Genomic DNA, 27645 nt, shown 5'->3' on the forward strand with positions numbered 1-27645 from the left:
CTTAATCTACAGGTTCCAAGGTTTAAAATGATGTCTGGTGTCAAAAATTAACATTATTTTTTTACTGGACCACATATTGCTACATAAGCGCCTACACTATACTGTACCACCATTTGAACAGCTTGTGCTATTTTCTGCCTGGTTGCGACATGTCGTACGCAATTTTGATAATATGACTATTAAAATTTCTTCGATATCATTAATGTAGATCAAAAACAAGGTGAATATTTTAGTACTGTACAGGGTATCAAGTATAAGGAAAACAACATTATTAATCCTCATTTTAATTCCATAACATAATATACACAGATTGTCATGCACGAGTAGCAGTAAGTTAACGCAATAACAAACACTTGACGTCTATCAGCTAATAACAAGCTAAGCTCCCCTCCTCCTTTACAGCTATACAGTACTTCTCTTCCGCCCATCATACTGTTAAACCAGGAATATTCTTTACTGTTAAATTAGATGAACTATTCAGTCACTTTGGAAGCATAATGTGTTGTCTATGGTAGACCCTGCTGCCACATGGCATCATAAAAATTGTGACCAAGTCCCAGGTTGCTGATCTGACTTTCTGCCTCATTTACACACAATTGCAGGGTCTCAATATTATTGTTTCACCTACTATTGAGAACACAACATACATATTTTGTTTCTCACTTTTGATTTTTTTTCATTTTGTATTTCTTTATGGTTCTTTTTTAATATTATTATTACATTTTCGCCCCCCAGCCCCTGATGTGGGTCAGTGACCTGTGCCCGAGTGGGCTAATCGCTGTAAAAAAAAAAAAAAAAAACGAAAAACAACGGTTAGACAACCATAAGCTATGCTTCTTTTCCTTTTATAACCTATATCCAGCTATGCTTCAACCTCATTATCTACATCAGTTATACACTTCCATCCATAGTTATACATTAGCTTTACATGCTAGCTCTTTCACAGCTATACCCTAGATATACATTCCCACGTTCAGCTATGTATCGGCATCAACTATACATCCTAACTATTTATCTATTTTGTACATTCGCCCACAGATATGAATCCAATTCGCAGATAAGCATATGGAATAAACCACAACTTACAGGCATACATTCCAAACACAGCTAACATCAGCTATGCGCCCCACACCCACAATATACTGCACACCCACCCTTCAGCTATACTGTACACCCCACACCCACAGCTATACCTTACACTCTACATCCACAGCTATACCTTCCCCCACCCATAACTATACTGTACACCCAACTCCTACAGCTATACACCCCACACCCACAGCCTATACTGCTACACCCCACACCAACAGCTATACTGTGCACCCACAGCTATACTGTACCCTTACCACAGCTATATACCCCCACACCTGCAACTATACTGTGCACCCACAGCTATACTGTACACCCCATACCCACAGCTATATACCCCACACACCTACAGCTACTGTGCACCCACAGCTATACTGTACACCCTAAATCCACAGTTACACCTCCCACCCACAGTTATACACTCCACACCCACAGCTATACAGTACACACAACAACGACTACTACCACTTCACACCTACTGCTATACATTCCACACCTACTGCTATATACTTCACACCTACTACTATACACTCCACTCCTACTGCTATAAACTCCACACCTACACTTATATACCCCACACCCACAGTTACACACACCACACCCACAGCTACACTGTACACAGCTATGCACCCCATACCTATTGCTATACACCCCACACCTACTACTATACACCCCACACCTACTACTATACACCTCACACCCACAGCTATACACCCCACGCTCACAGCTATACATCCCCAGCTGCAACTATACACGCCACACCCACAGCTATACACCCACAGCTCTCATCACCTAGCTATATTCGTCCTCGTCGGTAGAGGGTCGCTTGGTGGGGCTGGGGGTGCGGGTGTGGGCGGAGGGTGGGCGGCGGGCGATTGGGCGGGCGTGTGGACGATGGTTGTGGGCATCGTCAGCTAATGCTCTCAGCTCCTCTGACATATCTAAGAAGCCCTGGTCCACGTGCATCCTGCAGTGAGGGTGGAATAGCATAAGGAAATATTTCTGAGTGATTCACTTATTACACACCTTACTAATATTTTATGCTGGATATCAAAATATTCTGATTGGTCAATTATCACGATGATTTTGTCAGGGGCTCTGTGTGGCTTACTCGTAGGATGATATTGCCGAAAATTCTAAGTGATTAATTAATATAATATTACTGCTAGACGAAAAACATTTTAATTAGTCCAACAAGAAATTTCAGGTTGTAGGGTGTTTATAAATATATGAATTTCTACCAGCTGGAGATGGTTAGGTTTATGGGTAACTATTGAAAATTGCAATCATATTTATGTTTGTTGGTAGAGTGTGAGCAACCACCGGTGTAGTTAGGAAAATAATGTACATCGTGAAATACAGAAACTAGGGCGTTAAATCTGGAAATATGGGGTTGAAGTTGACTGAGGAAGAAGAAATACACGAACAAAAAATATTCGGGAATATGGTCAATATATCAGGATAAAATAGAGTTAACCCATTTACCGTAATATGGATTCAACTAGAAATATAAGGGGCTGTTTAAGCAAATCAAGTAGAGTTGCCAAAACTATGTTACTTAAGGAAATGGATAAGCAATAGGATGTTCCCTGACCTGGGGGAGGAGTCCATCCTGTAGTTGGGAGTCCCTGAAGGGTGTCGTGACGGGGACCTCAGGGGCGGGGAACGGCTGGTCAGAGTCCTCGCGCTGACACACACACAGATAGAAGAAATGAAACGAGACATTAGTTGGTGGGAAGGGAGGGAAAGATAGAAGGAATAGGAGAAGGGAGGGTGGTAGAAAGGTAAACAAGGGTGGAAATGAGGGACAATGAGACAGGGAAGGATGAAACAGGCTAGAAGGGGAAAGAGGTGTTAGTTTTATAGACGACTTGGTGAGGAGAGATGGAGGAAAAGGGGGTTGGGTAAGAGAAAACAAGGGCAATTTAATATACGAACCTCCAAGAATCCTGATCCTGACTTGTTAGGGGTCACGTGATGGTAGAGTTGACCTACACCATCTTTAGGACACGTTGGCTTATCAAGTACTCAGCTTATAGTCACTTCATCTTCACCTCTTGTTATTACCACCCTTCTTCATCCTTCCATCCTCATCATCCAATCGTTATTATCCCGTTCTTATCACTTCATCCTCATCACCCCACTCTCCCCACTCCATCCCCACCCCCTCCCCTACCTACCTGTTAGGCCTGGAGGGGCCTGTGAGCTCGTCGAGGCGTCGTGAGAGATCTGTGAGTTCCCTGTGAGCACCCACCATCCGTTCCAGTCGACAGATGGCCTCGTAGTCGCCCTCCACGCCGGGCTCACCGTCCACCCCTACCAGGTCTACTACTGTCCTCCGAAATTCCGTCAGCTGGGGGGTGGGTTAAAGAACGTAAGAAGGTGTGGGAAGAGTAGGTGGGATGTAAGAGGGTGTCACTATACGGGGAAGGTAATACGAATAGAGTCTGTGTAAGTCGGTGTATCTGAGTGTAAAATATGTACGGGAGAGGTAGTTTGAAAGAGTGTTAGTAGGTGTAGAGCTTGTAGGGGGTGTGTGTAATGTAAAGAGTGTATTAAATTGGTGTTTTCGAGTGTAAGAGGGAGCAGGAGGGGAAGTGTGCCAGAGACTACCGCTGGTTTTAACAGGATTAAGGTGGAACAGAATAAATATGAGCGAATATACGAATAGGTGGCTGTAAGGTATTGATAGTGTGTAAGAGGGCATAGATAGAGGTGTGTGTGTGATGGGGTGTAGCTGAGTGTAAGGTCACTAAAACACACTAGAAAAATACAGAAACTACCTCACTCTTACCCTTCTAGCCATCTTTTTTAAGGAAAACAAAACTTAACAAGAAAAGCACTCACAAACAAACCCTTCCACTCTCGCCAAACTCTTTCCCCTCCACGGCTCAACTCACGTTACTCCATCTTCATCCACCCTTACCATCCACTGACCCATTCCTCCTCCACCCACCCCTGCCCCACATCTTCACCCACCCACGGCCCCCACACCTCCACCCACCCCCCCACCCCTCCACCCACCCTGCCTCACATCTTCACCACCCAGCCCCACCTCCACCCACCCACGGCCCCACACCTCCACCCACCCCTGCCTCACATCTCCCTCACCCCCACACCTCCACCCACCCCTGCCCCCACATCTTCACCCACCCCGGCCCCACCTCCCACCCCACCCCCACCTCCACCCACCTGCCTCACACCTTCACTCACCCCCTACCCCACACTTTTACTCACCTGCTTTTCCCTCCTAGTGAGGTCACGGACGGCCTGCTTGGTGAGGGCCAGGTCGTGGGTGAGACCCTCCAGGCTAGACTCGTTCAGACGTCGCTCCTCCATTACGTGGTCACCGTGGGCCTTCACCTGTACGAGGGAGGGATGGAGGGAGGTGTAAAGTGCTAGCTGGTTTTATCATGCGATGTCTGGTGTTTCGTGTGTTGATTAATGTCTTTGTTATATGGTATTTTTTTTTTTTAGCAGCGCGCGCTGTATGATGCATGCGTGCGTGCGTGTGTGTGTGTGTGTGTGTGTGTGTGTGTGTGTGTGCGTGTGTGTGTGTGTGTGTGTGTGTGTAAAATTTAGCAGCTCTTAACGTTAATAAAAAACAAATACGACAGTACTTTTTCTCTGATATGTCTTTCATACAGACTGGTAATATGTGTACTTAGGGACACGAAGTATCCTCACCCTTCACCCAGCATCTTCAACCTCACCCCAGTACCCTTACCCTCCACCTTCATCCTCCATCCTACCCCTCTACCTTTATCCTCCACCTTCCTCCCAGTACCCCCACCCTCCACCTTCATCTAGCACCCACTACCCTCCACCTAGTACCTCTTCTCACCTGTTCTTTAAGATGAGATCTTCTTCTGTTGGCGTGACCTGATGGTGTCCAGCTCATTGATCTTAGTGGTCAGTTCCTCGATCTTCTTCTGTTGCTGAGCGGCGCGAGTCTGAGAGCGAGAGGAAGAAATTAACTAAGGTAATGAAAGTCTCAGTGTAATTTGGGCGCTACTTTCGACATTATTCTCGTCATTATTAAGTATTAACCATTGAATTAGACAATGAGTTGAGTTTCTATATCGTCATTTACGAGACAGATTTAACTCAGGAATCTTTGGAAATCCACCTTTCTGTCGTAGCTTAATTTTAAGTGGGCCAGATAAATGTCATCTGGTAGCTACACTTTCGGGAAAAAATGAAATGTAAGTTTTTTAATACTAGTACGGGTATTATTACCTGGTGGGAATTATTACCTGCTAAAATGTGACGAGCCAGAGGAGATGGGAAATAAACAAAGGGTGAGAGGAAAAATGAGAAAGAGAGAACATGACCCCAAACACTGACCTTCTCATCGACTGCGTCTGTGAGTTGAGACTTCAGGTCCCTCAGCTGAAGTTTGGTCTCAGACAGCTCACCGTTCAATCTTTCCACCATACGACACTGACGCTTATACCTGTGTCGGGGTTCCTGTGATTAACCGCTGGGAAGGTACAACTGTTCTCTGAATATCTGTAACCCCGCCACAGTGCTTACAACCTCATCACAGCGCGTACAATCTCCTCACAGTACCTATAGTCTCGTTATATCACTTATAACCTCCCATAACATTTACAAGTTCCTTTCCACAATATCAGAACCATCTCTACAAAATTTCCACAATCCTAACACCTCACTTCCTTCTACAATACAGATATCCTCCTTAAACTCTGTGCGTTAAAGGACCTCACTTGGCAATCAGATCGTCCCTCTCCTCCTCCAGGTGTCGGGAGGCCCTGGCGGCATCCTCCGTCAGCGCCAGTTTTCGTCGCAGCATGTCTACGTGTAGGTCCTTCCTCTCTACCGCCTCTCATAATCCCTTCACCTTCCTCTGTAGCTGGTACACTGTAGTTGTCTGTGGCGAGGCAGAGGGAGAGGTGAGAGACAGGAGGGAGAACTGGGAGGCGAGGGAAGGGGGTGGTGGGATGTAGAGTCGGGAACAGTAAGACATGAAGAAAAACGGTGAAGTGAGAGAAATAAAGGGTTGGGATGTGCGGGGGAGGAGGTAAGACATGACAAGAAAAAGAGATGAGGGACGAGAGTGGTAGGGAGTGAAGAACGGGGGAAAGAGATGTGGGATATAAAGATGGATAGGCGAGGAAGAGGCATGCCGGGGCATGGAAGATGAGAGAGAGGGAGGTGGCATGTGGCGGAGGGCCAAGGAGGGGTGACATGTGAGAGAGAAAAGACAAAAGAAGGGAGGGAGGAAAGAGGTGAGATAGATCAACTGTACTCAGATAAACAACAGATTATCGACACTGTCCATATACTTGAGCTGCTTCATATGGTTTCAGACTGTCTCGACATACGCCTGAGTACCATATGAAGCGGCCCTCACACCATCGTTCACCTGTGTTATTACCATCCATCATTAAATTTTTTAATAAATAAATTAAGTACTACGGGAGACTCATTTGTCTTTATATTATTTATCTGTCGGAATCCATTTATTTATTTGTTTAATAATTTATTTATTATTTCATGTTTCATTTATCAATCGTGTTGTCGTTTATGAACTACTTATCTATTTGTTACTTTATCGTTTATATATTATTATTATTATTATTATTATTATTATTATTATTATTATTATTATTATTATTATTATTATTATTATTATTTTAGAAAGGGCAGACATTTTCCAGATGGCATGGGCGTAACAACACTGGAGTTGATGTAAATGAGGTCTTCTAACATGCAGGTGAAGCTCCTCGTCGTGTGTGTTTCAGGCGACAACTCTAACAGTCTGTTGTACTGCCCTGATAAAATCCTTAAGGTGCCATTAAGGATATTTATCATGCAGGAAGACGTTTTAAAGACACATAATATATTTGTCATGGTAGAAAGATCCTGATAGGAAGGAACTTTGATGAGAGAAGAGATTCTGAAGCTTTAAGTGTGCTTGTTATGAAACCAAGATCTCAAGTCTCTAAACATTCTTGAGGTTAACTGAAGACCTTATGTAGTGTAGTGGTCCTTGTCAACAAAGGAGTGTTGTAGTGAGAGACCGTAGTCGCTTTCCACAATATTGGAGTTGTTATTATCAAGTGAAACCAGACTTTCTAAGAGAGAAAAGTGACTTTGTGTTGACAGAGGAAAGAAGAAGATGGCGAGAGAAACAATTTGCCTAGGATCTATGAGCATCGTACATATGCCTTGACCAGGTGTGACACAAGCTTGTAAGTCCTACACAGTATGAGGGGCATTACAGTTCTGTCTGCTACTGGGTTGTATTTTACCTTCTCGGAGTATTTATCATCCCTCAGCGAGCCCTGAACAAAGATTTCAGACATATTATATGCGTTTTCTTACACTCAGTAAATGAATTAGTACATATTAATCTTTAAGAACATATAAATTAATTAATTTTATGGTGACAGAGAGAAGCGAGTGCATGATGCAGCAATACTTTTTAAGTTTTTAACACCAAACTCGTAGTCAGAAAGTTTATTTAGACACCAGTGAGAAAACATGTAGTAGGTTATCATAGTATCATAGAGGTACTTGTTATATGCAGTACGGTATGTACTCAAAAACTACTTATCGCTTTATGGAAGAACTTAAATGATACTTAGAGAAAAGTAACGAGAGCTTTTAAGCACGCGATGAGAAATCTATCCAAGGCTACTTATTATGATATAAGTGAGGTAGTACGCAAAGAACCTTTGAGACGTATAGATACTCAAACACTACTTAATGCATTTGGAGAGAACTCATTGAGTTCTGGATGAGAAAAAAGGTAGCTTAAGATTATCTGAGACAAGAGACATGGTCAGCTTCACCTTGTCGACGATCTTCTCGCCCTCCAGCTTGGCCAGTTGTTGACACCTACAGATGATCATCTCCACGTCGTTCGTCACCTCCTGCCCCATCTCCGCTAGCCCCAGGGCCTCCACCACCCGCCCCAGCACCCGCCCCGCCTGTAGGACGACACACACCAACCACGTACAAGGAGGAGGACATGTAAGGAGGACACACAAGGACATACAGGGGGGCATACCAGGAGGACACACAAGGACATACAGGGGGGGCATACAGGAGGACACACAGGTAGATAATACTGTACAGTTTAATATGTTTAGTCTCCAGTGACACCATCAACATACTGTAATAAGTGTTGTTGGTGAAGGAGGTGCCTGAGTATACGTAACGATAACAAACATACTCCAAAAACAAAGTGCAAGCACATGAGACGTGTCACTATAAGCATATATGTGACAGGAGTACATTCATATGGTGGATATTGTGTAATACTGTACTCGCCTAAAACTGGCATTAGTGCACTTGCTACACTCTTGGACACAACTGACTAGGCCAACGAGGCCAGCTAACTAACCCTTTCTCTCTCGATGGCCAGGTGCTCACGCGTGGCTTCTGCGGCAGCGTGGTCGGCCTCCAACTGGCGACAACGATTGGTGAGGGTGTGAAGGTCGGCGTCGGACTGGCGGCCTCGCTTGACGGCGGTTTCGTACAGTTCTGACTGGCGCCTGGTCTGCTCCCCCAGGCTGGTGACCTGAGCCGTGAGGCGCTCCACGTGCTGTGTGAGAACACCAGACATTTGTGAAGGGTGTTTAGTAACCCTGGTAGCTGAAACACATGAAAAAATAAGAACAATAACCACTCTCCCTCACACCTCACCTCGGCAGCCTCCCTGTTAGCGCTGACCAGACTCTGGATACGGTCTGTAATGGCTTGTGTCTCCGGGGCCAGGCGATGCTCAGGGCTGGACAGGAGGGCCCCCACCGTAGTGAGGAACCCTCGACTCTCAACCTCACTCTGCTGCCGACGATGTTCCGTCACCACAACTTCATCTGGACGAGGAAAATGATGATGAGGGGATAAAGGGGAAAGAAGATGGCGAAAGAGGAGTAAATGCAGTTCTGTGTTATAAGGATTGTGATGATGCTAAGCAGCTACATATGCGGAGTTTAGTTAAGAGATTAGCTACTACACTGGTTAGCTTTGGATCAGCACTGCAGTATGATGAGGAGGATGCACATAAAATGAGGCAGAGACTGGGTTAGTTAATCTTGTAGTTATCCCTTAATGCTCTAGGGAACTTAGAATCATAATCTAATACCTTAGATATTGTACCTTGAGGTCATCATATGGTGCTTTACATAGTTAAAGTGAGAAACATGGCGATCTTGGTAAGATATCGACGTAAGAACTCTTAAAAAAAATTAAGGGACAACATTTAGTGGTCTAGAACACCAAGAGTGTTCACCTTTTCATTGACTCGTGTCACACACAAAAACAAAAACTTACCTTTGGCCATCTGGAGGTGCTTCTCAGCAGAGTGCAGCTCCTCGAGGGTAACGTTGTAGGACTTGTTGGTGTTGTGGAGTCTCTCCCTTACACTCTTCACTTCCTCCTCCACCGCCCTCATCCTCGTCCTCAGGTCGTCTCCCTCCTGCAGGTCATCACATTCGGACAAAAGGACAAAGGCACATAAGTCAGGGTTATGCAGATCAGAATAAGCTAGAGGTACACAAGTCAGAACAGGTCAGGGCTACACAGGTCAGGACCACATGTCAAATTGAAAGGTTATGTCTATACGTAAGGGCGTCAGATGACTTAGGAAAACTGGACAACGTAACATGTCCTGACATCAGAGTTCAGGGTAAGAGGTCAGGTCCGTAGAGGTCAGGCTATCTATGCTTTGATGTTGTGGCCAAAAAATAAATAAATAACGGAAGTAATTCTTCGTAAGTTAGCCACCATTTTCCAGTTAAACAAGATTTATTGCAGCTAACATTAGGATAAATGTCTATAATTAAGCTCGAACCAAAAACGAATCGACTTCTCAACCTCTCAAACCTGGACCTACCTAACCAAAATTGGGGCCAATTGATTCATCGATATGCCACTAAACGTGAACCTAAAAAGGAATTACATCCCCAAGCCGGCAAAACTAACGCAGACCAACCGAACCAAATATTTGAACCAGTGATTCGATTTACTCACCCCTCCTCCTCCTCCATGTAACCACTTACGAACCTTCATTGGTATGGTTCATTGGTTCGACACCAAATTCGAATCCAAAACGAACCAAATCTACCAACCCAACAAAAACCAAATTAGAACAACCGAACAAGATCATCCAACCAGCTACCCACCTTCCGGTACTCCACCAGGGCCAGGTTCTGCTCCTCGACTGTTCGCTTCTCGTCGTCCAGCTCGTTCACCAGCCTCTCCACCGTCTGCCTCGCTGCTGCTGCCTCACCCTCCCTCTGGTCCAGTTCCTCCGTCACCCTCAGGACCTCGCTACGCAGCCGGGCACACTCCTGCAGAAAAGTCCAGTGCTCAGTTGAAGAAGAGAAGGATGGAAGGAGAGACGTGTTTAAGGCCGTGTTTAGGGGGTGTTTAAGGGTGTATGGGGTGTTTAAAGGTGCATGGGGGTGTTTAAAGGTGTATGGGGTGTTTGAGGGTGTATTGGGGCGTATATGGTGGTGTTTAAGGGTGTATTGGAGTGTTTTTGGGCGTATATGGTGGTGTTCAAGCGAGTATAAACGTCCTAAGGAATGTTTAGAACTATGTACAAATTGTTAAGGTGCTTATTGATATTTTGAGCACAGACACCCTCTCTTTCTCTCTCACCTGGACGAGCTCAGCAAGCCTGGTGGAGAGTTTTCTTGGGCGTCCTGAGGGTCTAGGTCTCCCAGGCTGAGGGAAGAGGTCACCACCCTCACCAGCTCTAGCAGCCTCTTCTGGGATGCCTCACTTCTCTGTTCTGCCGCCTCCCTCTCCTCCAGATGAGTCCTGAGTGACAAATGGTCAGTGAGGTGAGGCTTACCCAACAAAATGATGGGTCTTACACGACAAAACTAGGTCCTATGAGGCAAGAGAGTTGAGTCCTACACGACAGATAAGAGAACCTTTCAAGATATTGTAGTAAATAATGATTTCAGTACTAATCGTTAATAAGGGGTGTGTAATAATCACTTGGCCAAGGGGTAACTAATGAAGTTTTCCAAGTATTCAAGTGACTAGAAGAGCACCTCAAGAGGTCCTGCAGTTACTCAAGTGAACACAGGGATTTGGGAAGTTCTTCTAGACCCAAGGTGAACAAAAAAATACTTGGGAGGTTCTCCATGTATCCAGGTGAACTCGGAAGTACTTGGAAAGGTTCTGATAGTGAACATAACATAGAAGTATGAGGGATTGTTTGGTACCAAGGTGACTACAAGGGCCTAGCAGGTTCCTCTGGTACCCAGGCGAACACGAAAGTACACAGGGAGTTCTCCTTGTAATCAGATAAACTCAGGAAAACGTAAGAGAGGTTCTCTTGGTTACCAGATGAACACAAGAGTACCAAGGTCATTCTCTTTGTATCTAGGAGTACAAATGCACAGGGGGTTCTCCTAGAGCCCACGTGGCCACAAGAGCATTTAGAAAGGTTTTACTGTATAGTACATACAGTACAGTAGGTAATCAGAGGAGCATCTGAGTAAGACTTACTTGAGGCGAGACTCGAGTTCGGTGATGCGGTCAGCTGCCTGGCGGCTCTCTCGTGTGAGGGCCCCGACGGTATCACCCCCGCCTCTGTGTGGCTCGCAGCGACACACACGACGCCTCCTCCTCCTGCACCACCAGGGGAAAGGTCAGTTTGATTTCTTATTTCAGTAATTCAGGAACAGAAACATTTAAACACACGGGCAGATTTTAAAAAATAATAGTAGTACATAAACTATGTAATGGCATCGTCGTTACTTCCTACTCTCGGCTGGGCAGCTTCACAACCACTTGCTGGTTCAACAGCTAGGAGCAGTTAACATTTTTCTCTGTCATCAGCTGGTACACCACCCCACATGTTCCCCAGCTGACATTATATAAATATTAACTTGCCTGGAGTTTCTGACGGAGCGTGACGATAGTGGCTGCCTGGCGGGCATGCTCCTGCCTGTGGGCGTCCAGCTGGCGGGTGAGTTCCGTCACCCTGGAGTCCTTAGAGGATACGGAGGCCAGCGCGTCCCTCAGCTGCTGCTCCAGCCGCTCCACTTTCACTGTTATTGCCGCCAAGTCACTGCGTAGCGCCTCTTCCGCATCCCCTCCACGCACCTGTATAAACACTTACATACTGTATGCATGTTCCTCTTTACGCCTTCAACAAATGCCTAGTGCAGGGAAAGATGAGACAAGTGTCGTTAAGGCTCCTCATTAAGGCGTCCCCAATGCAGGAAAACCCACAGTACCTGTTCGGGGTATAAATGAATCTCGCGAAGCAGAGGTTCTGCGAGTGGGACTAATAAAAAATGGCAGATTGTGGATGTGTGGTGGTGCCACTATTGAGTGTAAGTCGTCAAAACATTGATTATGGAGATGTCCGTAGAATGTGCAGTGATGTCAGTTTTCTGATTAGGTTATTATTTTTGTTATTCAAGTAAGTTTCCTCTCTAGTGAGTAGAGGAGGTGAAGGGTTACAACACCACATCTTACGCAGAGATGACAACAGTGGTTCATCTGGGAGGCGCATGTCTTATACTGTATATATTATACATTAAATGGTTACCACCAGTTCATAAAAAAAATAGTATCTGGCTATTATTAGAGTCCAAGTTTCATTGAAGATGTATTAGCCAAGTCTAGAGAATACCATCATGGTAAAATGAAAGGTAACTAAAACCTCAGAGTGGTGATGATGAGATCAGCGTTGATAAAATCTATACTACATTGTGCAACGTCATGCCGGTTTCCAAGTAGTTTTGTTTGTGACGTTGAATGAAACTGTGTTAGATGCTCCACCGCTAATACGTTTTATGTCGTCCCTCCTTATGAACTTTGAGTGACAGAGACAGTTGAAGAAAAATATCTAACGAGGGTTGAATCGTCTGTGCAAGAATGGGAGAGGTTGTCTCACTAAAAAAATAATAATAATAAAAAATAATAATAATAAAATTCATAGATAAGAAGAGAGTAGGTGTTAAGACGGAACCTTGAGGAACCAAGGAAAATATATAATAATAATAAAAAGACCGTCCGGAGAAAAAAGAAGAAATTAAAAGGACAAAGGATTTCGAAAATGCCATGGGATGGGAGGGCAGTTTTGGTGGTAAGGATCTGTGTCAACCTCTGTTACAGGTTTTGGGGAATATCAAGGGCTACTGCAGGAGTTTTACCACTGTGGTCTATTGAGTGATGGCTTAGTTGACAGCAAGGAATGACTGAAGATCAGCAGGAGAGTAAATTGCTGCTCTGAAGGTGATTCTTTTGAAATACTGCATTATTATTATTATTATTATTATTATTATTATTATTATTATTATTATTATTATTATTATTATTGCACCAGCCCAACAGGTGGTGTATCAGAGCGAGGACTACCAACTGTGCTCACCTTGTTGAGGCCATGGCTGGGGTGCAGTTTGATGAGTTCCTCTATCAGGTGATCCTTCCGCCTCATCTCGTTCTCCACCGACCCCATGTTGTCCTGTAATGATTCACTCATCCAACACAATAATTAGTCATAATACTTAATTCGTTAATTAATACTTTTACTTTTTACTTTTATCCTCTTCACCACTGATCGGCTCGTTAGCCACTTGGGTGATAAGGTCACGTCTCTGTTACTGGGCATGCACTGGCTCCTGAATGTATCTGAACCTGCTCCAGTGTTGGTCAAGTCTGGTCTTGAAACAGCTCACACCCGGTGCCGTTACAACACTCTCTGGCAGATTGTTCCAAGAGTTCACAATTCTCGCTCCGAAAAAGTTTGGCCTAGTCAGTTTTCTGGACTTGTGACTTCAACCTTGAGCCCTGACCTCTTGTGGGGCGGACGTCCGCCAGCTTCAGGTATGGACACTCGACTGAGTTGTGTCCTTTGAGATGTTTATGCACTTCAATTAGGTCACCCTTTGTCCGTCTGTAGTATAAGCTCGGCAGCTTTCCAATCTATTTAATTACTTGCTTAATAATTTTTTAGGAAGTTCGAGTAATCATCATTAACATTACAGTAATCCAGTCAGTCGTTAAATTGACCGCTCAGTCAATTAGTTAATCTGTAATATACTAAGTCATTAACAATAATCTAAACGATTTAAATTAAATACTGTTTGACGGCGAGATAGATAAGTCTACCTTCATATTTTTCTGTTAAAGCTACACCATAAAAAATGAAATAGTATGGATAACTTTTACATTTTGTGTGTATGTTTGTGTGTTGAGAGAGAAATAAACAAAGGAATACGCACTTACCTTGGTGTCAATTAGTTTGATTTATCTGCGTAATACAGCGATAAATTAAAATACCATGGCTTTATGCATAGCCATATCAATGGATGCTGAAAAGGCAAGAGGATGCACTTTAATAATAGTGTGGTAACGAACCATAATCCCAGCTTAATGAAGTGATTTACCAAATTGAGACTGTCTGGGAGTTTATCTTGACTATAAGCAACATAAACTTCGGTAGCAGGAGAGGATTTTTTTGGAAGGGGGAGAGTTGGGTGAAGTGCAGTACCCACCAGTGTATCAGAATGTAAGCCTGCGAGCCCCTGAAGTCATAATCCTCTTTTCATGCATTCTGTGAGGCAGGATTTTCAGCGCTGGTTGGGATCAAACCAAGCTTCGATGGGCACTCAGCCAAGCATCACCAAACACGGCAAGACTTGTGCGATAGAGTCAATACCAGCTGTCTCATTGAAAATTACTTGCTTGTAACAACTCTTAATACCCATAGCATTATGCTGTACAACAGCTGGCTGTATATAGGTTAGGAATTAAACTTTATTATGGAATATTTCTGTATTTTACTGTGATATGAAATGGTTAAAACGAGCAAGTACAATTTATTTCATTAATGAGTACTTGCTTGTGGTAACTCTTGTGATTATTTTCAGCCGTCTAACTTCAAAACTGTGGAAATGCATAAGGAACACGAACACGCACACCAATGTTTTTATATATACAGTATATTATATATTTTAATACTACTGTAAGGGGAAGGTGGTTGTTTCGTTCTTATATTTTTATCACATTTAATGAACTAATGATATTCAGTACACTTTAATGGGGGCGGGTTGGGAGGTCGTCTCGTTATGGGAGGGCGGGGTGCAAAAAGTTTGAACCACAGCATCACTCACAGTTGGGTCCACCCCGCTGCCAGGCATCCAGTCTGGTGGGGACTCCAGGGCGGTGCGGGCGGTGTTGACGGTGTAGGTGTGGGGACTCTGTGGTTGACTCTCGGTGCTCGACACTGACGCTGGTACTCCCACACCACTCGTGGTGCCCATACCGTTACCTGACGTCTGTACACCAGCACCTGCAGGGGAGAGATGTGGATGTATGGATGTCCTGGGAGGTGGTCGTCAAGGGTACAGCTATTACTTTAAATATCTTTAAGATGGTTCTCAGTAAGTCAACGGAACTGTTTACTAATGATTCACTTAAAAACTTATTAACCTATCATTCATCCACAAACTTCATCAAACACCCAAACATTAACCATTCCCGTTATCCTCTGACCCAACAATCTACCGACAAATTCACTTACCAATCTACCCGCTAACTCATTTACTGACCTTCCCAGTAACCTAAACTCCTCAGTCTCCACCCAACTCACCCACCATACGCTGTACAACTGTCTCGCTGCTGGTCTGGGTGGAAGAGGACGAAGTGGAAGTCTTGAAGTGGAGCGCGACTCCTCCTCCTGCGACAGAGGTGAAGGAGGCGCTCTCCCGACTCACTTCCTCCGACAGGCTTTCCTGCCGGAATACCGACATGGCCCGCTGACAGCCGAGGTCGCCCAGCCTGGCAGCCGAGGAAGTCCCCGACACAGCGTTTTGGCGCTTCAGTATCTTGGTGGTGGTGGCCGAGGGTAAACCTTTTCCTTGTCCTTGAGATGGTGACGAAGGTAAAGAAGACTGGTGCCTCCTGTCCTCTGGGAAGCTTGATAGAGAACGCCAAGAATTTCACTTTCAGTTGAGAACACTGGACGTCTTTGCAATGAGTTACTAGAAGTGTTGTTAATGAGCTTTAGGAGGTGATTTGAATGTTTCAGTAGAAGGCTTCGAGGTGACTTGTTAGCAGTAAGCCTCGAGGAACTATATTTTAGAACTGGAATTTGATCGTGAAGGTCTTGGGAATCTTAGTGGCGCTGCAGGAGTCCTTGAACGCTGAGAGAGAGAGAGTGGATAAAAAACTCTATGGGAGGTCTTTTACTATATTTCAGAAAGAGTAATTGTGTGACTGTATATAGTGAATTCAAAAGGCTCAAAATCTCTTAGTGAGGTATTTTGTAGTGAACTCAGTATGGTCACCAAGAGACAAGTATTAGTTTATGAAGTGGATTGTAGACTTATGGCAAAAGTGGTCAGAGGAGTGAACACTTAGCTCTTGACAATGACCTCACACAGTTAGATTAATGATGTGTGGTCTTGGGGCGTTACCTTTTGTGAAGTATAACAACAAATTGTCAACAATGATCTGGGTTATGAGTCTGGGTGTGTGGCTCTGCGAATTTGTTACTGGATGTCAACAAAAAGAGACATTTCATAGCTGCATGGCACTACCATTTATCATTTAATTAGGTATCACAAACTAAGAATTAGTTTCATAAAATATTATATCACGTGAAGTGTACAAAAACTTTTCACCTCTTGCCTAGTTCGTGTATGGCTAGTTTTCATATTTGTTTAAGTTGTATACGATAAACTTTTCTCGTCTTCCTGGAATACTCATATGTACTGTAAGGTAAATTTCTTTCTTGTGCGTTTTTTCTGTGGTAAAATTTCTACTGCCTCCTGGGTTTCTTTTTCTCCTGATTTATGTATGATAAATGTTCCACATCTCTCTGTGTTGTAGACAATATATATTTTCACCTTTTTTCCGAGTTAAATTCCATAAGTTTTCCATTTAACTTTTCCTGTGTTTATGTATTATACGTTTTCCACTGCTACCAGGGCTATTTACTAAGTATTTGTACTTCTGCTTGGTTACGGTAAATATCCCCACCTGCTTGTTTCGTGAAGAATAAGTTATCCACTTCTTCTAGGCTGATGTACGTTAAGTTATTTCCCACCTGCTTGTTACCGTACGATAATCTATCCACTTGTGGTTGCAGCACATCAAGGTTTGTCAGAAATGGAAGTTAAGACAGTGTTGCCAGGCGTTGTTGGTCCCGTACGTCCTCTCAGCTGTTGTCGGGCCACAAGCCTGAAACAACACACGTCTAAAGTAAAAAAGTCTATATTTGGATTTTACTTATAATGGCTCTAAATGTAAGCACTGACTTTTCTCATACCTGGATCGTGAAAATTTGTGTATAAATTAAACGCCTGTCCGAACGTCACCGTATTTCAATGTTATGTTACAAATTTATATTGTTGTTTAGTTTGTTTTCGGTGTTTGATCCGGCACGGCTAACAAGCAACGGTCACTACTTGTATAAATTACAACTTATAACATTAAAACTGCGAAATACAACTAAAAACTAATAACTACATACATAGAATAGCCAGCTGGTCTGAAGACATCGTACAGGTTATCATTAATTAACGTGAATACATTACCTAGTTACCTGTAAAACATTTACTTCTAAACTTGCTCGAATATCATGTCTCTAACTCGTGCGAGACACAGACGAGTTTATGCAGTGATAGTAAATTATGAAGATAATAATTCAGAGGTTCTTTTGATCTTGATTTATACGTGAGGCAGCCACGAAACCCGGCAGCGTGAGCGTCATGCGAGTTAGGTAAGGTTATAGATACAAGTGTTGATGGTAATACTGCTATATTTACGAGAGAGATTTGCGGAAACAGGTGTCGCTAAAATCAGTATACACGACCCTCGCTCCCCCTGATTGTCTATTAACATGCAAAGATCATCTAGTTCGTCCGTCACGTGTACAGCTGCTGTCCAGATTATCACGATGCAATTTGACACGAACGATGTGTTAAGTAAATACCGAGTGTTTTAGGAATTCGTAATTTGACTTGTGAATTACTTAACGAGAGAGAGAGAGAGAGAGAGATCTGACAGGAAGCGAGAATAGATAACAGGCAGCAATAGACTTAAATAAAGAGAGGAGACAGGAATAAAAATAATGACAACGCAAAAGAGATGATGGGTAGATGGGGGGTGATTTATCCTGAGGGGAAAGAGGGACAGAGGGGAGAGTGAGAGGGGTGAGGGGGAGGGAAGGAAGGGGAGGGTAAGAGGGGGGCAGAAGGCAGGGGGAGGGTGAAAGGTAAGAAAGGGGAAGGCGATGATGACAAGAGTTAGAAGTTTGAAAGAATAAGAATAGAGAGAGAGAAGAGTATAAGATGACATGGTTGAAGAAAAGGAAGGGATAAGTGAGGAGGGGGTAAAGAGGGTAAGAAAGACTTAGGCGGCTTAGAGGGGAGAGGTAGGGAGAGGGAAGAGATGAAGGGAGATAGGAAGGGATAAGTAAAGGGGAAGAATGGAGAGAGGAAGGGAGAGGATGAGTAGATGGGAGAGGCAGAAGAAAGAGGGAAGAGTGAGAAGGGGTGGGGCTAAGAAAGAACTCAGAAGGGGTAAATATGAATGGGGAGGGAAGAGGGGAAGGGGGAGGAAAGGGTGTCATCATAATTGGGTTGTTTTAATACTGCAGTGTGGCCGGGATGACTTAACGATGTGTGAGGAGGATATGTAGTGGGGAATGTGGAATAAGGGATGTGTAATGGAGAAGGGGTAGAGGAGGATATGTAGTGGGGAATGTGGGATAAGGGATGTGTAGTGGAGAAGGGGTAGAGGAGGATATGTGTAGTGGAAGATGTGGGGCGGAGGATGCGAGGGTTAACGTTGCAGGTTATCACAGAACATATTAACAGATGACGACCATCGACGTCATCGTGAGTTGAGCTGCGGATTCATTCCAACCAACAGATGGCGTGAGTCGAGCAACGAGAACCCTCAAAGTTGGCCGTTCCTTTATTTGTTACAACATTGATAAGATACAGATATGATGAAAGTGAATCTCGATTGATACCATAATTCACCCAGGTACTATGATTCCCTTAAAAAAAAAAATACGTTTCCTTGTTCTTGTTAATGACCAAGTTGTAATGTTTATTTTTTTATTCCCTAAAATTTTATGAGGAAAAAAATATACATAAAAATTTAGTAATATTTAACTATGGAAATATATAAAGTTGCGGTTTCATGTAATTGTCAGACCTAAAATACGCCATTGGATTTTTATATGATTCTGAATGTGATTTATGAATAAAGTAATTAAATACAGTGCGTTAATTAATTATTGTATGACTGAGAACGTGAATTATTAGATAATTACGTGCGTAAATTAGTATATGATTATAAAAGTGAATAATGAGATGACTTAAGTATGAGAATTATGCTTACTGAAATCATTCTACAGTATAACTGAGATGACCGAGTGAATGAATAACTAGATATCTGAGTACGTGAATTCTTAAATGTTTTAGTACGTGGATTATAAGATATTTAAGTCCGCGAATTATTAGAGGTTTACGTACATGAGTTATTGGATGGCTGAGTACGTTAATTTTAGATCTTTTAAATTGTGATTTTTTGTTTGTTTTAGGACGTGAATTATGAGATGATCGAGTACGTGAATTAGTTAAATAACTAGTATGTAGACTGAATCACAAGATAATATATTTACTAATATTGTAATGCTGAAACACGTTTATTATCTTTTCGTACGTGTCAGTAACACAAGGATCACAGGCCACACTCCACCACCACCCATATTATCTTTACCCAGCAAACTAACATTATGAATAGAGTAAACACGTCAAGGATCATCAGCTGTTATCATCAATAATAGACAAAGTCAACACACCTCCCTCCTTGTTTGACTGCCTGTTCTAAAGAATATACATCTCTAATTCAAGTAAACAGGGTCATGAACTACCTACCTTCTTATTGTTATGGTTGTTTGCCTCCGGTAATTGAAATAGTTTATATATATATTGTGTTTCAGGGGAAGCAAAACACACACACCGTTACAGGTAAACAATCTATACCAGGTCGAGCTTAGTCAGCTGTCCTGCGGGAGTCGGCGTCCTTAGCAACGGTCACCATGACCACACAGCGTCGGCGTCCTGTCTGGTTTCTATAGCAACGGCTGCTAGGGGGTGTTGCTCGCTGAGCGCGTGCGCAAATTGATTCTGGTTTTGACACATAAAGTAGGTAGAAATATACTGGAATGATCTTGTTCTTGAGAAAATGTACACATTTGTTAAATAAAGATTATTGCTATAATGATTAATTGAGAATATTAAATGTTGTACCGAGTGCAGAGTCTAAAAGGTTTCTACAATGGATGGTCTTCACAACTGGAGGCATAATAGTAACTGAAGCACAAGAATTGTGTTGAAAAGTGATATTAAAATTTACTCTGAGTTTCTACTTTAATTTAATCACTTCATACAACATACGGAATCTTTGATAAGTGTTTGTATGTTAATTTTGTCCTCCTCTCACTGGAGTTAAGTGAACTTATTATGTTAAGGCAGTGACTCAGCATAATATTAATAATAATTTTGGATGCTGTTTCTTTGTTTTCTTCAGTTTATTTCAGCAAGGCACATTCTTACATAACCAGATAATAGTAATCTTCCCCGAACGACCCTTTGAGATTCTGAATCATGTAGCTTTACTTATCATCACATTTTCAATAATAATTGGAATGAACATTTTACAGGTAAGAAATAAACAATCTAATTATTGTAAAAATAGAAAGAGAACAGACCAAGTAGGTTATAAGTGACGGAAGAAGAGCTCGAGAGAAAAATAAAAGAATGATTTACAATAAGATAATGTGATGGTAAAGATGAAAGAAGACGAGTTTGTGAAAGGGTGTTTATGCTTTAGCTAAGGGCAACATATTATTATTATTATTATTATTATTATTATTATTATTATTATTATTATTACAAAGAATATTCAGTTCTCTAAGTCTTCTGTTTTGGCAAAGGTTTCTTTACGGCTTCTATTCCTGGTTAAGGGTTTGTTTGTGTACACCTTCGCCACACATGAAAGGTGATGGTGTTGGCTACCGGGATGACTGAGGCACTTCCTGATTGATTCCACCTGTTTATAAAAAAGACACAGACGAGATATACATGTGGCTACACTCGTCGTCTATTTATCATCCCTAAGTGGAGGTCTTCCTAACGAGGATAATTAAAAAAAAACGAATGTCTTATATATGATACCAGAAAGGGTCCAGGTGACGACGCTTTATGATGATTTATGGGGAAAAATCGGGATCAAATATAATGGTGGGTATATATTTTTAAGTTAGCCTCCAATTTATTTTTTTTTTTTAGTTGTCTTATTAAAAGGGGTTGAAAAAATAAGGTATTGGATACTATATCGAGAATTTTAAAATTTGTACAGATTACCCTTAAAATACATTTTCTTTGATTCATGACAACCATTTTCTATTTTAAATCAGGAGCTGTTAAAGAAACTGTATTTTCAGGTATGTAAAATGTACTCAGTATGTCTTTCCTTATTGTCTGTAAGATAAACATAGATTTGAGTAATGTGATTTAATGACGAGATAATTTAGTATAGATGTAGAAAATTATTACTGATCTTTAAACTACTGTCCACCTTTAAGATATGATAACAGTTGAATGCAGCTTTTGGTCAACACTGTAGTGAAGGAGAATTATATGTCACTATATCTTATTTCCTATGGCCACTTAGGTGATGGTGGTGGGAGGTAAGCGCGGGTCACTCATTTACTAGAAAACAAAAACATTGTCGTCTCTAATTCCCGTCAAATCTTTTATTATCACTTTTTTTTAAATCCTCCCCAATTTATTTTCAGTTTAATGACCTGTGTTTATTAACATATTTATTTGCATTTTCATTAATATTTTAACCATAATCATGTACCGTTTATGTAAACAATATTTTACTTGCTTACCAACATACAGTGCAGTTTTTTTGAGGCTGCCACAACATAGTACTTTATTTATGTACTCCTCCATAATATAATACATTCATGAATTAAGGAATAGATAAATGACTAAATGGAAAGGTTTATGAATGACTGTTGGGTACGATATATGTTGATGCACATGCCTACCGTAGATACATATGTACATGTATAGTAATAAATGTATACGTACTGTACATTTATACGCGAAAAGCATACATGTACCCGGATATAATGATATGTAAAATAAGTGTGAAGAGTTATACAGTGATAAAAACATACATGCGAAGATACATACACTGATAAAAATAACTGAATACATACACACATCATCTATGCTTCTCAAGACACAAATATATGAATCCACATCTATACAACAAATACGCGCTAATGCACACACGAAAAAGACAACATTCACACATCCATATCAACATCTATATAACAAAGAACACGCACATCCATACAAACATATACACATCCATACAAACACGCACATGCAATGCATACACGGAAAATTATACACAAATCCATACAATAAACACACACACACACAAATGCGTACTCGGGAAAAAACCCATACAGTACTTACACACACACACACACACACACACACACACACACACATCTTACCTACACAGAGAAGTGGTTGTCATTTTTTCAGCAACAAGTCTTTGAATTTATAAATGGTTTTTCAGAGGACAAAGTCTCTCTCACCATAGAACAGATTCACTCATTCGACCTTGTGAGAGAGGCAGGGTAGAGTCAGGTGTGGTCTTAGTCTCGTGTATAGACCTTCCACTACAGGCGACTCTCTATATGCAAATGAAGCAAAGCTGTATAATGATCAGTGAAATTCCCGAAATTTGTAGAGCGAAAGTAAGATGTCTAGTGTGTGTGCGTGTACTGAGGGTTTGTGTGTGTGTGTGTACTGAGGGTTTGTGTGTGTGTGTGTGTGTACCGGGGGTTTGTTGGGGGAAGGGGGAGAGAGAGTGTGTGTATAGGGGGCGTTGGGGGAGGGGGAAAGTTTGTGTGAATAGAAGTGTGTAGGTGGAGTGTGTTTGTGTGTGTGTGTATAGGGGGTTGTGTTCAGGGAGAGTGCGTGCTGGATGTGTGTGTGTGGGTAGGTAGGTTTGTGTGTATGGGGGGGGGTGTATATATATATGTGTGTGTGTCTTCCTTCATTTGTGTATATTTTTTTATCTTTTGTCTTTCACAAATCTGATTTATATAATGATAAATAATTTATTTGTTTCTTCCTATCTACTCGTATTTGTCTACGTATGTGTCTCCTTATCTACCTACCAATATATATATATATATATATATATATATATATATATATATATATATATATATATATATATATATATATATATATATATATATATATATATATATATATATATATATATATATATATATATTAGTTGATTTCTGTCATTATATCGATATTAAAATGTATGGTAGAGTGTGGAAATACTACTGTTATTTAAGCATTTGGTATTGAGTTGTACGTACAGTCAGTTCCCTTCACTAGTGTGTTTACAGGGGACGTCATGTTTTGTGCAGTGTGTGGCAGCCCTGTGTTTCTTTACATTCGACAGAAAGAAACTCACAATAGTAAACATACTATGGAATCAGAGTAGAACAATATTAAAATACATATCTAAATGTAATGATTTATGGAATATTTATATGACGAACCCCTGTTATTGCACTAGTGAAGGGGACTGTACGTGTTATGAAGGGTCACTTTTACCGCCATCTATCCGTAACACCTCCATACATACATACATATACAAACACACACACAAACGCACGCACAACACACACATACATACAAACATATACATACATGCACACATACAAACACACTCACACTTACCTCCTTTCCTTCCACCATACTTCTCTCTTCCTCCCAGTACTCTACACCTCTCTTTCTCTCTTATCTACATCATCAACACCAAGTGACTGTCTCCTCCTCGTCCTCCTCCTCCTCCTCCTTGCAGTGCACTTTCTCCTCTTCCCTTCAACAAATTTCTCCCTTCTCTTCCTCCTCTTATTCTTCCTCCTTCCACACACCTCTTCCTCCTTGTCCATCACCTTCCTCCTCCCTCCCCCCCACACACGCCTCGTCCCCTCCTCCACCACACCCTCGTCTCCTCCCCACCACACCCCTCGTCCTCTCCCTCACCACACACCCTCGTCTCTCCCCACACACACACCCTCGTCCTCTCTTCACCACACACACCTCGTCCCCTCCTCACCCACACCCTCGTCCCTCCCCTACCACACACACCCTCGTCCTCTCCTCACCACACACCCCTCGTCCTCTCCCCACCACACCCTCGTCCTCTCCCCACCACACCCCTCGTCCTCTCCTCCCACACACACCTCGTCCCCTCCTCACCCACACACCCCTCGTCCTCTCCTCACCACACACACCTCGTCTCCTCCCCACCACACACCCTCGTCCCCTCCCAACCCACACATCCTCGTCCCCTCACCACACACCCTCGTCCTCTCCCCCACCACACACACACCTCCTCCTCCTCCCCTCCTCACCACGCACACCTCCACCTCTCCTCTCCTCACCACACACACCTCGTCCCCTCCTCACACACCCTCGTCCTCTCCCCTCACACACCTCGTCCCTCACCCACACACCCTCACCCCCTCCTCCCACACACCCCTCGTCTTCTCCCCACACACACACCTTCTCCCCGTCCTCTCCCCACCACACACCTCCTCCACCTCCTCTCCCCACCCACACACCTCCTCCACCTCCTCTCCTCACCACACACTCCCCTCACCACACACCCCTCGCCCCCTCCTCACCCACACACCCTCGTCTTCTCCCCACCACACACACCTTCTCATCGTCCTCTCCCCACCACACACCTCCTCCACCTCCTCTCCCCACCACACACACCTCCTCCACCTCCTCTCCCCCACCACCTCCTCCACCTCCTCTCCCCACCACACACACCCCCTCCACCTCCTCCCCCCCTTCACCAACACCGCCACACACTTTGTCTCATCCGGAGTTCCAATCTACATAGCAACGCCTGGAGTCGACCCTCCATAACCTCGGCTGTGAAATCCGCGAATCTCATCAGGATTGTAATATGAGTCTGGGATCAGCAAGGCTTAGCCGCCCTCATATGGCAGGTTTCCCAGATCTCGCCGCCGCCTCATGTCAACAGATGAAAGAGAGAGAGAGTGAAGAGAGAGAGAGATAGAGAGGTGGAAGAGAAAGAGCGAGAGGTGGTGGTGGTGTCGAGCAAGGCGCACACCGGTGCTGTTTGATTCACACACTTGTATATATATATATATATATATATATATATATATATTATATATATATATATATATATATATATATATATATATATATATATATATATATATTTATTTATATATATATTATACAGTATTTTCTCTTCTCATCGCCTTGTTATAATATTTTCCCCATCTCGTGTTTAGAAATGAAAGAAATGAGAGAGAGAGAGAGAGAGAGAGAGAGAGAGTATCAGTCGCTTCAGGCAAGACACTGGAACGCAACATCCAAAACAATGCACAATTACGAGTCCTTCACACCATCTCCCTCGCACAAACACACTCACACACATAACACCACTCATCTTCCTCCTTCTTTCCTTCTCCTCCTCCATCATCATCATCATCATCATCACCATCATCACCCCCCTCTCCCTCTTTCTCCTCCTCCCAGCCTTTCTCTCCATCTCTCTTATTCATTATCTACTAGCTATATATTCCAGCGTGTCCCAAATAATCTGGGAAAGGAGGAGAGAGTGTGGAAAGTGGCAGGCGACATGGGCTGGCAGGTCGGGAATACCGTCATAGTGTCGTCACTTGGTTCTACACACACTACCTCCCTCTCCAGGAATTGTCACCTTGCATGCCGCGCTTGCTTGAGTTAATGCCTGAGGTGTCACTTGATTTGTTGCTTGGGAGTTGTTGCTTGAGTTAATGCTTGAGGGTTGTCGCTTAGTTAATATTTGAGGTGTTGCTTGAGTTAATGCTTGAGGGTTGTCGCTTGAGTTAATATTTGAGGTGTTGCTTGGTTATTGCTTGGGAGTTGTTGCTTGAGTTAATGCTTGAGGGTTGTCGCTTGAGTTATTGTTTGAGGTGTTGCTTGAGCTAATGCCTGGGAGTTGTCGCTTGAGTTAATGCTTGAGGTGTTGCTTGAGTTAATATTTGAGATGTTGCTTGAGTTAATGCTTGAGGGTTGTTGCTTGACTTAATACTTAAGGTTGTTGCTTGAGTTATTGATTTCGAGTTGTCGTCTGAGTTATTGGTTGGGAGTTGTTGTTTGAAGGTTGACCCTTGAGTTAATGCTTAGTGGTTATAGCTTGAGTTAATGCTCGAGGTGTTACTTGGGGTCGCTGTTTGGGCTTACACTTGAGGTTGCGCTTGTTTGAATGCTTGATGTTGCTCTCGTTAATGTAAAGTGGTTGCTTAAGTTAAGGCTTGGGGTTGTAACTGGACTTAATACTTGGGGATATGTGTTGAGTTAATGCTTGAAGTTTTAGTTTAAGTGAATGTTTATTGTTTTTGCTTGTGTTTGTGTTAGTTGCTTGATCATGCAATACTCTTCCTGCAAACAGTGAATCAATAAGAATTATATCGATTTTGCCACCGGTGTTATGTTTATTTCGTGCTTCTTTGTACGACACTTCTTCCCAGCGGTGATCAAAAGTGCAGCACTTGCCACCCCAGCTGTTGCGTCGTTGTTGTCAGCCGTATGGCCATCACAGCTCTGGGATACACTGTACAAGTGTACATATAGTATTAGTTGGAACCTGCCTGTATGATCAATTCCCCGACGACGCTCACGGGTGTAGCGTCCGCCACCCAGATACTGCTGTGTCTCTGCTGCCAGGTGTACAGTATAACCATTACAGGTCGGGGATACACCAGGCGTAAAACGTGGCCTGATTCACAGAGCTTCATACAGTGTTGTTTTGTGTTTTAATTAATGAGTAAAAGAACAACATTATCAATGATTCAGTTAGAGTAATTTCGAGGATATTTTGGCCGTTGACTTTGTTTAGGTCTGAGTCAGTTACATCGTGTTTTCTCCACAACAACTGAAGAGAAAGTGTCAGCATAGAAGCCGTAGAAAATCTGGTTTTCTTATGACTTTGGTTAAGGTAAGGCTAATTTTGATTAAGTTAGGTTAAATTAGGTTTAGGTTAGACTAAATTAGTTTATAATAAATTGGGTTGGGTGAATTTACGTTGGGTTAAGTCAAGATAAGGAAGTTTGGACTGCGCAAGTTACGTTTAGCTTGTATAGATTAAGCTTGAACAAGTTAAGTTCGCAATGGATGTACAAAATTTGGATTGGACAGGTTAAGTTTGGCTTGGCTAAATAAAGTTTGTATTAGACAAGTTAAGTTAACAGTAAGACAAGTTCGTACTGGGCAAGCTATATAGTTAAAGTCACATTGGGGCAAGATCGGGTCGCCTTAGATAAGTTGAAATCAGCGTGAAAGAGTTTAAAAAATTCCCACCATTAGCATTGTGATGGCTGTAACTTCTGTAAATGGATTAATACATATCGATAAGAGGTTCCCCTACGATTACTCCGAT

The 27645-nt window shown here is 42.7% G+C and overlaps 4 protein-coding genes across 4 annotated transcripts; all 4 read right to left on the minus strand.

The window, feature by feature from the left end:
- Window positions 1-1774: 1774 nt before the first annotated feature.
- Window positions 1775-6123, minus strand: LOC121872827. Its single transcript, XM_042375876.1, has 7 exons — window positions 5820-6123; window positions 5437-5545; window positions 4934-5042; window positions 4327-4452; window positions 3270-3442; window positions 2684-2776; window positions 1775-2056 (listed from the first exon to the last, which is right to left on the minus strand). The coding sequence occupies exons 3-7, from the start codon at window positions 4988-4990 to the stop codon at window positions 1882-1884; spliced, it is 624 nt and encodes a 207-aa protein (XP_042231810.1). The 5' UTR covers window positions 4991-5042; window positions 5437-5545; window positions 5820-6123; the 3' UTR covers window positions 1775-1881.
- A 1718-nt stretch (window positions 6124-7841) lies between these two features.
- LOC121872839 lies at window positions 7842-10884 on the minus strand. The gene is made up of 6 exons (XM_042375888.1): window positions 10729-10884; window positions 10248-10415; window positions 9397-9541; window positions 8767-8939; window positions 8465-8665; window positions 7842-8048 (listed from the first exon to the last, which is right to left on the minus strand). The coding sequence occupies exons 3-6, from the start codon at window positions 9515-9517 to the stop codon at window positions 7842-7844; spliced, it is 702 nt and encodes a 233-aa protein (XP_042231822.1). The 5' UTR covers window positions 9518-9541; window positions 10248-10415; window positions 10729-10884.
- Window positions 10209-13552, minus strand: LOC121872840. Its single transcript, XM_042375889.1, has 3 exons — window positions 13466-13552; window positions 11977-12189; window positions 10209-10415 (listed from the first exon to the last, which is right to left on the minus strand). The coding sequence occupies exons 1-3, from the start codon at window positions 13550-13552 to the stop codon at window positions 10209-10211; spliced, it is 507 nt and encodes a 168-aa protein (XP_042231823.1).
- Window positions 13553-15122: 1570 nt separating this feature from the next.
- LOC121872841 lies at window positions 15123-17267 on the minus strand. The gene is made up of 2 exons (XM_042375890.1): window positions 15689-17267; window positions 15123-15388 (listed from the first exon to the last, which is right to left on the minus strand). Exons 1-2 carry the CDS (start codon window positions 15846-15848, stop codon window positions 15123-15125), a joined length of 426 nt encoding a protein of 141 aa, XP_042231824.1. The 5' UTR covers window positions 15849-17267.
- Window positions 17268-27645: the final 10378 nt, after the last annotated feature.

The sequence above is a fragment of the Homarus americanus genome, unplaced genomic scaffold (genome assembly GCF_018991925.1).
Source record: "Homarus americanus isolate GMGI-L3 unplaced genomic scaffold, GMGI_Hamer_2.0 scaffold11022, whole genome shotgun sequence".
Classification (NCBI taxonomy): Eukaryota; Metazoa; Arthropoda; class Malacostraca; order Decapoda; family Nephropidae; genus Homarus; species Homarus americanus.